Genomic DNA, 12,139 nt, shown 5'->3' on the forward strand with positions numbered 1-12,139 from the left:
TTTCAAAAGAAAATGCTTCCCTTTTATATAGGAAATGTTCAGTTGGCCACAGAAGAATAATGCTTTACAATATATAGTTCAATATGTACTTAAGGAATTATGAGAATTATATTCTCTTACCAAAAAATCACTTATGCAATGTACATTCATGCATTTCTTCTTAGAAATCAAAATCATACAACCATGCAGAGATAATGCTCCAGAAACAAGGGGACAGGGTTCCCATCTAAAGTCCAGTGAAGTCAGTTGAAATCTTTTGGCAATCTCCAGCAGGCCCTAACAAGCTTTGCAGTTCCAAGACCAGAGAAGCTGCAGGGCAAGGCAACACAGGAGCCTATGTGAACTTTCTCATAAACCGGAGTTTTGCATAGGCAACAATAAGGAAGATAACAGTCATACAGAAGAGAGCCACTATGTTTTCCCACATTTCCCAGCTGGTAGGTGAGATTCCTTGGCTGCACAGGTATGCTTCACCAGAACACCTGCAGAAAAGCATGGGACAGAAGTTGGTATTACTATGTGGTGCATGTCTTCAGGTGTCCTGTTCCACAAAGATCCTTCTCCCCTCAATTCTGCAAAACAGGTGCCAAAAATATAGTAACTTCATAATCTATCACTAAAAAAAGCTTAAGGGACAAACCTAGATCTCTGGTTGTCATAGTTTTTCAGTAGTATCCTAATTGTTTATAGATAGCTGGCAATTTATGAGTAAGCCTCAGAACCACATTAAACCGTGGTAAGTACAAAAGCATTAGTTTCACACAGCAGTCACTGGGTGTCCATAGCAGGAGTTTGGGGTCCAAAAGCTGTGGAAACAGTGCTCTAGCACTGTTCCTGCAATAACCTGAGTTTTCCAGCCCTCCAGCATGTGTCATGAAATACATGCATTGCTACAGCTTAAGGTATCAGTAGTCAAAGAGTATTTCAAATGGGGCAATAGCACTAGGAAGATAGCTTGGCGCTCTGCTATATCTACAGAGAGCTTAGTATTTATGAACAAGCTCTGAGGGGCAGGCATGATCGCAGGTTTGCTGCATCCCTACAACTTTGTAGCTGCCCACACATTGCATTTCTATTGCTAAGTGACCCTGGGCTTCTTTAAAAAAAGAAGACAACCAAACTGATAAGCCAGGGCTAGGTTATCAAAAACAAAATTTAATGTAGCTCATCTGCCTATTTTTAGGAGTAAAGTTTCATCCCTACTTCACTCTTGGATAATTATGAACTTTTACTATATAATCCTAAAATACATTATTTTGGGATATACTGTTGAGACTGGCCTGTGAGTGGTTATTCTGTGAATAATACAGAGATCTGAAATAGTCAGACTTCTCTTTAGGCAAGCCATCACAGTTCAGGCCCAAGAACCACCATGAGTTAAAGACTTACATTTCTCCTGAAATACTGGGGGAACAAATGCCTGCATCTCTTGCAGATACTGTAACATTTGGATGCTTCTCACCACAGAAGTAGAGATCTCTGAACTCATTCACTTGAAGAGCCTAGGGAAAGAGGTAGTCATCAGATCTTTAGAATTAGTGATTTGAGGTGCTAAAACTGAAACACTTCAAAGGAACTTCATTATTAAAAGACACGTATCACCATTCTTGTATATGTTCCTTTTTATTTTGAAGCTCTTAATCACCATCTTTCTGAGAAACTGCTCCAGGTTCTACATGCAGGATGGTTTGGTGTCTGAGTCTTTGCCTTCAAAGTTACAGTTCAGTGATTTAGCTACAGGTTTCTGTCTTGCCAGCCACAAGTTCCTGTTCATCCACTTTCATCTGGGTCAGTTTGCTGACTCAGAAAACCATGTGGCTGCTGCTGACACCTCAGCACCAGCACACTGAAGCAGATGGCAGTATCAGCCAAGGCAAGAGGGAAAGAGTTCCCTTGCACTGGCATCCTGGGCTAAGTGCAGTCTCAGGCGACACTCCCATGTTCAGCAACACTGATAAAATATCTCAGTGATACACTAACAGGGGAGGGTCTCACATCTCCCCCTTTCTTGATCCTACCCTTCTCTCCCACTGCTGGTCAACATGGTCCTGCCCACACCAACCTGCACCAGGCTCTGGCATTCATTTCACTCATTTTTACTCAAAGGTAAGAAACTATTCCTCCCAAATAGGACTGGCAAGGATGAAGACAGGAGATGGAAGCACAACCCTTACCAGTGACCAGTGGTGACCTGCTATGTCTAGTTAGTGTGTTTCAAACAGCTGCACCCTTTGCGTTCTGGTACCCCAGCTCCTTATTCAGAAATGGCAGTAAGTCATACTTCACTTAGAGGAAGCCACGCTGAAGACTGAGACACCTGGGCACTATGGCAAATCCTTTAACCAGCTGGACAGTCATTAACTTGAGACTGGCCACTCACACAGCAGTCTCTGGGAGAGGCTATACAATATTTGACTTTATTCTAAACCATAGGGATCAACTATTCAGGCTAGAAAACTAGCATCTCATGGACAGCTCACTCTGCTGCTTGTACAACCAGCACTAATTTTGTGGCACTGAGGATTTGCTCAGTCTCTGAGACTTCCACCTCTCACACTGAGATTAACTTTTGCTTCCTTTTGGGGGTTGGCTAGTTTGTCTTTTACCACGTTCATGCAAGAAAGAAACCAAATCTAACTTTTGAGGTAACTAATTCATACTCAAAAGTCTCCAGGAAGCAACAATGTGCCTACATTACTCACAGGGGCCGACGCTACCTTCTACTCACAGTGAGGCCGTATCGTGGGATGCTGAAGTACTTGAGCCAGTTCAGCCAGCCCATTACGGAAGGGAGGTTTACTAAGAGGCCTGAAAAGATCTGAAATAGAACAGAAGAGACTCAGAGTCACAGACTGTGGTTTTACTGCAAACAACGCCACTCCTGCACAGCTAGAGGTGCAGTGGTATATAGATGGGCCTCCTACTGCTGTTAGGCCTGTGCCTACAGGCACAAGGTCAAACCAAACCTCACAGCAGCCCCAGCCAGCTGGCCCAACGGCACACCCAAGTACTCCAGCTGAACTGCTAGCAACGAGGTCACAAAGGTTTTCTACATCCACACGTGAGTTAAGTATGTATGCTAACAACTTCTTACTCTGGAGGACTGTATCCTATGGTAGAGTTAACCAGAGGCTAAAAAAGGATGACTGGGAGGTGAAGTGGAGAAACAAGAAGAAAACCATAGGGAGCCTTAGAGACTGTTACCGTTTCAGCTTTCTCCTCTGACCTGCACCTTTTACCTATGCTCCCTCCTGCCTGGAACAAGGCTTGCTCTTTTACTTCTTAGTACAACTGGACTTCACAGCTAGACATTATGCAAAAGTGTTTTTGTGCTAACCCTGCTGTCTTTTCAGGATGTGCATGTGCCATTCCTTATATACTGTGACTTAACTCAACGTACATCAGCTGCTTGTCATTATGCATGCACATTTCTCACTCGCAGCAAGCATTTGATGCAAGACACTACCACTTAGCTTACTGCAAAAGCAGGTTAAGCTGCAAATCAAATAAGGGATGCGCTGTGGGCTCAGAATAGGTACACAGGCAGCTACCAGGAATCACCTGATAGGAGGTACTTTTTGCTCTAAGGTAACTTGATAGGCCTCACAGTCAAGAATTTTCATCACTGACATTACGGCTTTGAAAAAAACTTCACATCACTCATCTATGTGTCGTCAAAATTCCTCTCTCTCTCACTTGCTCTCTTCCTCAGAAGTCCTTGAAGAAGAGTATTGAAGTAATTTCTGGAACCCAAGGGCAATACTGAATTAAAATAAAGGGAGAGTATGCTCCTGCTAATCCCACTGGGCAACAAAAATTAATGCAATAAAATCAATCTATCTAAAGTTTATTTCAAGATTTTTTTCCTTTTAATTGATCTAGTTGATTGCTTAGATTTCTAATGCTGGAAATGCAAGATTTAAAAAAAAAAACCAAACAGTTTTTGTAAGGACAATTTAAAAAAAATAATTTCTTTTCGGGGGGCGGGGTGTGGGGAGGGGTATTTACAACGTTTGCAAAAGCTCTGGTGGCATCACACCTACTGAACTGCACCTGAGCAATGATTTGTACCCTACATTACAAGTTGGCAGAAGTACATCTTTGGCTGTAGTGACAATAAAATCACAGGCATGGGGTTGACATGCTACTGGACTGTGGATTCTCAGCCTGCTTAGAGCTGGCTCAACCCAGTCCTGTCAGCCTATCTCCGCTGCTCCTCACCTCCACCAAAGGAGCACACACATCCTTATATACTTACAAGCATCAGGACAAAACAAATAGTGATGAGCAGATTGGCCACAGCCACCACATCCATCCCAGCACTGATAGCCAGAGACATGGCTGTGGCAGTGTAGGACACCAGTACCAGGGTCAGCATGAAGAAGAAGAACCGGCCTGTAACAGCTTGGTATCCTGTCAAAAAACAGAAAGGGAAAAATGCAGCAAACCACCAAATTATCGATCGCAGGGCAGTACCCTTGGACTCCTACACAAGACAGGGGAAGCAGGAAGAAAGACCAAGTCTGGAGCTGGCAGGAACTATGCATGCTCTAAAGGCCCAAAGAGCATTACCAAAAGATGTGGTCAGACAGGTCCCTGTCTTAGATTGCTGGTTTCTTTGCCCCTGCCCCAGAGTCCTCCAAAGTTGTGATGCCAAGCACTTAAATCAGTTGCAGGTTCAATGAGTTTCATGTTATAGATACAGGAACTGAACTCTGGCAAATCAGAAATCAAATGTGTTAGAAGGTGGCAAGTTCAACAGAAGCATCAATTCTTTACCAATCATCCAGTAGCTGATGCATGAGAATATGATGGCTGGAGCAGTTCTCATGGGCAGCAAATCTCCTATCATCAAGGCCAGGAAGTAGGCAGACACACGGTAATATCCACTGGTGTACTGATGGCTGTGAGGACAGGGAGGAGGGGAGTTGTACAGGTTCAGAGGTTCCGCATGAAATGTCTGGTTTATCCTGATTCAGTTTCCGTTCTCTCTACCACTGAACTTCTCTATATGCAAGCTGCTTATTTTCCCACTTTGTAAAGTCAGAGCTGATCTATCTCATGGGCCCTGCAGTTATACTGAGAGCCCTCCGAGGAAAGTGAATGGAAGGCTGTGTGAATGCTAAGTAACATACTAGAAAAAATGCTCCTGAATCTCTTTTCAAAGACAATGATCCTTAACACAAGGACCTGGGAAAGTATTAAGACTGCTATTAACCAGAGGAACACTTCATCCACAGCTAACTCATACAGCTACTTCCAGGGGAGAAGGAATGACACCCAACAATGGGAAAACACCTTTAAGACATCAGCTCACCTCTGGTTTACAAGGCAATTAAATATCATTACGATTGTTTTGCTGCTTAATGGGGCTTATGAAAAGATGCTTTAATTGGTGAGGTGCCAAAATCCCTGTTGACACAGCTGGTAAACTAAGCTGGTAAGCAGGGCAGACTGGCAAGGGATTCACTCCTGAGCAGCTGTTAGATTGCTCTGACCAGTCTTCAGTCAGACATGCACATTCCAGGCACAAATTCCCTAATTCTTCTTTACTGCATAGGGTCAGTCTCTTGCCCTTTTATCCCATGAGCTGGAGACTATTCCAAACTACACTTTCAACACATATGTGTATGCATGTAGTGTGTATATAATATATACATGCATTTATATACATATGCACACATACAAACACACATAGAGAGATGCACTTGATTATTATGGAGCTCTTGCAAGCCAGCCAGCAGCCCTCTTCATCTAAGCATCCCTTGCGAAGCTTGTCCAAAAACTCTCCCTTCATCTTTGCACAGTCTTACCACCTTAGGACCACAGTAAGACAGCGTTTCAACCCTGTCAGCAAGAGGGCAGGCAGGATTCACTGTCTACAGGATTCACGTGCAGACTTCAGAATCAGCTGTTACCAAAAGTGGGTAGGAAACACACTTCTAACTGTGACATAGCAAGCGAGTAAAAGCATTTTATTTCTCCCCTACTTCCCCACGTCTTAGCATTTCAGCTTCCTGCTCTACAGACCAATTCAACATTACTATTACAATCTGATGTTGCAAGGGAACAATCAAGTCTTTGGTGGAAACCATTTTGTTTAGCCTGTAAGATACATCCTTGCCGCCTCACTCCTGAGTATGAGACAGTCTAAGTGCCTCACTACTTACACAAACAGTTTCTTGTGTCTGATAAACAGCTCAATTGCAGAGACACTGGAAAAACACTGGTTTGTGGTAACAAAAAACAAGGATCCAACCCTAGAAGGCAAAACACAACAGTCAAAAAGTGAGGAAACAGTCTAGATTAACACTGGCAGCCTCAGACATCATACCATCAAGCCAATGCTTTTCTGTCTCTGTCCATAGAATAGAAATATTTAATTGTGCTCCTGTAGATCTTAGCTGTGAAAAACAGGTTTACACTTTTCACACCTCCTTTGTACATATGTACAAGCCTGACAGAACTGTGGTCCCTTTAGGACCTCCAGCAAAACCATGCTGCAGTGCACTGAGGCTTGCGAACCCAACACTCCTTTGTGGTCCAAGTGGATCTCAAGGCCTTCCCTGTGGCTGGAACCTGTCTGCTACAGATAGAAAAATGAGCAAAGCTGCGGCTTTCCAACTTACCGATTCTGAATGCCACTTCGATCCAACTTTACACCAAAAAAGATAGCACCCACAACCAAAGCAAGAATTACGGTCACTGCAATCTAGAAATGGAAAGAAGAAAGGGAAAAGGGAATCCTTCAGATAAGTAAATAGGGACAAACTTATTATTAAGGCACATGTAAGGTTTAAGACTCACACCTGCCTAAAACCGCTGTTGTGAGTCAATGTATACCTATGACACACACAGTTAAAGGCATTATGGCAAATTTTCAAAGTTTATCCTCTTCAGTTTTCTCCTTCCTCTGGTCAGGATAGTTTAGTAGAAGCACACTCAAAAGAATAACCCAGCTTAAAATGTCAAGTGAGGCACAAAATTAATGCCACCCTAAAAGCTCCCCATGTAAACCAGAGAACGGAGCATTTCCCCCACTCCCCAATTTTCAGTGCAATAGCTCTTGCGCTAAACTAAAACAGAGGTGTTTTTTTCAAAGGCAACAAAGGTAGCTGGGCATCTCGCTCCACTGAAGTGGCAGTGGTACAGGACTTCCCTGCTTCCCTAGCTGCCTTTGAAAACAAAAGTCTGTCCTATAAACTGCAGATTGCAGGACTGGGACCAGAGGGAGTCTGAGACTTTTAGCAGTTGTTACGTACTTGTGCAATGGAAGCCTGTGGGTTTCTGATGAGGTTTTTCAGGGAACACTTGGACACCCAGTACAGCTGGGTGACAAATCCATTTGCATAGGTAATCTCATGCCCCTGCTTGGATACTCTCTGCTTGCTTCCCCGTTCAAGCTCTACTTTCACCAGTGCTTCCTTTGTGCCCCGATACAGGCTGGAGTTGAGATATTTCTGGTGCAGCACATCTACCACACTGCTGTCCACGTTATCTTCTGCCACTCCATCTTCACTGCTCATCTCTGAGTGAGAAAGACAAGATATGGCTCGTGATTCTCAATGAACCCTGCCTTCAGATATGGCCCATCAACATGCTCAGCCAACCTTAGTGGCTGAATAAAAAAAGCATGAATGGCCAGAGAATTTGAATTGTTCAAGCTTTAGCTCTGAGCTTAAGAGGCTAGCTTGAATGAGAGGGTTCCCCAGTTTTTAATCAAACCTAGCTAATCTGCCTGTTCTTTGTGGCACAAAAAGTACCATATTCTTAGAATGAGGAACCAGAAAACCTGTGCTTCACTGAATTTTGGGGAAAAAAAAATCAATGTTTGCTCTGATCCATTTCCCCATCCCCAAAAAGCACCATTACGAAAACTGTTCCCTTATAATCCTTCAGTCATGGATATGCTATAGCATCCCCAAACAAGTATTTCCCAACATTTCACTTGCTAGATTGTAAGCAAGTCTGTTCTTTAATCTAGTTCCAATCTTTCTCACTGCCCTGTAAATCCCTTACTCATTAGTCTATCTGCTCTGTCTTCTCTGCAGCAGCCTCTTGTGTGACTGAAAACTTCTGTCTTCTGTCAGCTGTCTCTTGAGACTAAGCAATTCTAGTTTTTCAGTTTTTCCCACACAGGTTTTGTAAATTACTGATATTTATCATTGCTTTCCTATATTACTACAGGAGAAAAAAAATACCTTTTAAAAATTTTAAAGCAAAGTGTATCTATTAGCAGGAAAAACAAAAAGATAATGAAGTATCCTTAGACTGGAAGAAATGCAGAGAATGAAAGCCTGCCATCACCATATACAACTTCCCTTCTACACCAGCCAACAGTGGATTTCTCATTCACAATTTACCTTTCCCTGTGTTCACAGGTCTGTGATCTTCCTTGCTTGCTGCCACAGCAGTTGAATCACCATTTATGATATCAAGGAAGAAGTCAGCTGGATTGTTGAAGGGTTCACACTCATATCCTTAAGAAAAACAAACCCAAAACCCACACATGCAACATCTTGGTATTGCACAGAGCAAAGCTTGGAAGGTCAGGTCTAATACTGCAGTGCTCTTCCACAACCCTGTTACAAGAAAACTTCACTGTTTTCCATAAACATTACTTTACAGCAGTAGAATGGACAGGATTTAGGAGGTGGTGAATCTGAGGTATCTATACAGAACTTCAGAGTCTCTTCTCCTCACCTGAAATTAGTGGAGAATAAATCTGTAACTTGCTTCTACAGAGCTCAGCATGGATAACTCCTGCCTCCTTCCCAGTGCTGTTCTACATGCTACTCTGAGAGACACACAGTTCCTCAGTAGAGGCTGCTGGATGTCTGCTCTAGAGCCACAGATGCTTGCTCTAGAAGCCAACTCTTGTCTGTGTTTTTTGTCACAAGGAAGAGGAAGGGCTGTCCAGGAGTGGCTTCTTATGATATGGTTCTAGCTATGGGACGAGAAAAGAGGAAAAAAAAAAGCAAAGATGCTTATTCTATAGCATTCCTGTGAGAAAGGAAGTGAGGTGGGATACTGAGAGGAGAAGTAGAAGTGGCATGCATGGCCAGCAGGACCAGGGCAATGCCTGTCCACCTGTACTCAGCACCACCAAGGTCACACCTCAAATGCTGTCTCCAGCTGTGGGCCCCTCGCTGCCAGAGGGATGCAGAGGGGCTGGAGCATGCCCAGAGCTGGGCAGTGGGTCTGGGGCACCAGTGTAATGGGGGGCAGCTGGGGGGGTTCAGCCAGGAGAGGAGGGGGCTCAGGGGGGACCTTCTCCCTCCCTACAGCTGCCTGACAGGGGCTGTAGGCAGGGGGGTTGGTGTCTTCTCCCAGGGAGCAAGGGACAGGACAAGAGGGAACAGCCTCAAGCTGCACCAGGGGAGGTTTAGATTGGGTATTAGGAAAAATTTCTTCACTGAAAGGGTGGTCAAGAACTGGACCAGGCTGCCCAGGGAGGCGGTGGAGTCACCATCCCTGGAGGTGTTTAAAAAAACACGTAGATCCGCAGGTGGTACTTAGGGACATAGTTTAGTGATGGACTTGGCAGTCCTGGGTTAACAGTTAGACTTGGTGATCTTAAAGGTCTTCTCCAACCTAAATGATCCTATGATTCTAAGTAGTGAATAGTTAAAGCATCTCCCTTAAAGCCAGGGAAAGCTTACAATCCAGTATGTCCATGGCTGCATTCAAGCTAGACTGGAAATTCACTCCACATTCTCTGTCCAGTCAGAAACCTTCACCCTGCTTACTTGGAGAGGGACCAGCCACCCAACAGTGCAATTATTAACCCATCTTAAGACACACCATTATTTTGTCCTCTCTGTTGCCCACCTGCGTTTAGACTACAGCAGATTCTTAGATCAGCCCCTACAGATTGCTGCCCACCTGCAGGCTGTGGTTCAAAACCCACTGGGTCCACCACCCAGGCCTGGTAAAACTACAAGCATCGTCTTGTCTGTTGTACATCATGCTTCTGAATGTCCAAGCAATTCTGATGTTTTGTCCTGATGCAAGGCAAAACAAAGCCAGGAGAAAGCCATGCTCTGTTGTCTGAAAAATTTCAGTTTTATCATTTTGTCTGTTCCCTGTTCTAACATAGCACTGTCCAGACTGCACGTGTACAGCCTCTAGCACCCTAGTGATAAAACGGCACACGACTATTAACCAGTGCTAGGGTAAGAATCTGCCCACAGATTAAACTCATTAGCCAGTTGCCTTTGCTCTTAGCACAGAAGACTTACCAATAGAATTAAAGTACTCTAGGGCCTGCTTTGCAGGCCCATGGTACAGCACCTTTCCCAAAGCTAGTAACGTCAGACTGTCAAACAGCTTGAATATGGAATAGCGGGGCTGATGGATGGAAAATACGATGGTTCGTCCTCTTCTTGAGAGCCTGAAATAGAAATAAAACATCTCTCAAATACACCACATTTTGCATTTCAGAAAGGTCATGTTACCCAAGTGAAAATTAAGTATTGAAATCCAAGGCAAATACTTGTCAATTTCTCAAGGTCTCAGAAAAGGTGTAGTTCCCTTCTCTGTCACTGTGTCAGATGCTGCCTGCAAGACCTTAAAGACAGCACCCCTCATTACAGCAGGCCGTCATTGCAGCCCAGGTAGACAAAGCATTACGCTGTCTGTAGCTAGCAAACGTTGAGGCCACAGCTGTGCATGAACCCTCCTTACATGTTTTCTATACCAGGCTTCAACTTGACTAACAGGAACAGCCCTACTGCACTCAATGGCAGTACCAGGCTTTACATACCAGGCTGTGGAAGTCTGGCCAGCTGAGATTTCTTTTAGCTGTTCTATTGAAGACTTAGTCTCTAGAAAAGTCAAAACTAGTTTTGTTTCAGGCTTGTCAGATGGTCTTTCAAGTAGGCTTTAGCACTGATGCCCAACAAGTATCCTTGCTGCTTAAAGACCACTATCCAGACAGAAGAGCTAAATGTTGTCGCCCCCGCAAAACCAGACATGCTACAAACACAGGAGGAGGGTCAGAAACCCTTTCTCATTAAATAAGCCTCGTCTGCTCCTCTTTGTACCAGAAGACAATTCATCTCCAAAACCTAGGAGATGAAGGTAAACACTGAGAGTAATTTGCAAGTGAAGTCTGGTCTGAGTTCAAGCCTGCTGCCAGAGCAGAGGAAGAGACATTTTAATAGACTTATCTGGAAGGCCAAGAAATTACGATTACAAGGCCTGACCTCCCAGCCCACCCCTCTTTGGGCCAAAGGGAAGCTGCCCAAGCTGCCTCTGCATTTTGGGCTCCAACCCACTGCTCGCTGTGGAAAGATTTCCATCAATTTCAAAAGGCTTTAGACAAGACCCAAATGAATAATTTGCTACCACTTCTGAATCTATTTGTCTAGCTGCGTTTTTTTTTTAAAAAAAAAAAGACCACTGTAGCTACTTAGTCATAACAGCATTCCTTTTTCTACTGATGAGCTGACAACAAAATTGAAGCAGAGCCCTGAAGAACTGACTCTTACTTCTTTAAGAGGATGAGAACTGCATTGGCTGTGCTAGCATCAAGGCCAGTTGTTGGTTCATCCAGAAAAAGGACTGGTGGCTCTGTGATGAGCTCCATTCCAATGTTGGTTCTCTTCCGTTCCCCTCCAGACACTCCCCGGATCAATTCGGTTCCTACCTACAAGCGGAAGAAATCAGATATTTGCAACAGGGCCTGGTCAGTGCATGTCCTGGAACTCAAGGCACTCTGCACCCAGCAGCCCTTTTCATTTTCAGAGTCCCAGTAGTGAACTCCACAGCCAGCAGAGGATGATGGGCCTGACTTAATATGAGGGACTGTGTAGCAGTAGCAGAGCCCAATTTTCAGAGGTTCCAGGCACCTTATGATTTCAAAGAACAAGGATGACACTGACAAACAAGAGTCAGAATGAGGCCGCAGCAGTCAGAGGTGGTATTGGTGTTCAGGGATGCCTCTTGTTGGTAGCTTGTCTGCTGCTCAAGAGTAGTGTAAGTAATGTAGAAGTAAGAGTAAAACTGCTGCTGGCAGGAACAAGCTCTGCACAGAACTTCTCCATCACAGTCCAGATTTCCATCCCTCACAACTTTCAGCACTGTAAAAACATTTCCATCTTGTCCCACAAAGCCAGGAAGCGACTGAGCAGCTTTC

General features: G+C 44.2%; 1 protein-coding gene across 2 annotated transcripts in view; it reads right to left on the bottom strand.

Moving 5' to 3' along the window:
• Positions 1–12,139, bottom strand: part of LOC101911094 (broad substrate specificity ATP-binding cassette transporter ABCG2-like) — a 20,628-nt gene continuing 8,489 nt past the window's right edge. For both annotated transcript variants that reach the window (XM_055794750.1, XM_055794746.1), the window contains exons 6-16: positions 11,493–11,650; positions 10,242–10,393; positions 8,364–8,480; positions 7,263–7,528; positions 6,630–6,712; positions 6,171–6,260; positions 4,780–4,904; positions 4,259–4,413; positions 2,729–2,818; positions 1,390–1,502; positions 1–482 (exon numbers count right to left, since the gene is read on the bottom strand). In XM_055794750.1, the coding sequence (XP_055650725.1) occupies positions 335–482; positions 1,390–1,502; positions 2,729–2,818; positions 4,259–4,413; positions 4,780–4,904; positions 6,171–6,260; positions 6,630–6,712; positions 7,263–7,528; positions 8,364–8,480; positions 10,242–10,393; positions 11,493–11,650 (1,497 nt within the window). In that variant the 3' untranslated portion in view covers positions 1–334. The remainder of the gene's footprint in view (positions 483–1,389; positions 1,503–2,728; positions 2,819–4,258; positions 4,414–4,779; positions 4,905–6,170; positions 6,261–6,629; positions 6,713–7,262; positions 7,529–8,363; positions 8,481–10,241; positions 10,394–11,492; positions 11,651–12,139) is intronic.

This window comes from Falco peregrinus, chromosome 1 (assembly GCF_023634155.1).
Source record: "Falco peregrinus isolate bFalPer1 chromosome 1, bFalPer1.pri, whole genome shotgun sequence".
NCBI lineage: Eukaryota > Metazoa > Chordata > Aves > Falconiformes > Falconidae > Falco > Falco peregrinus.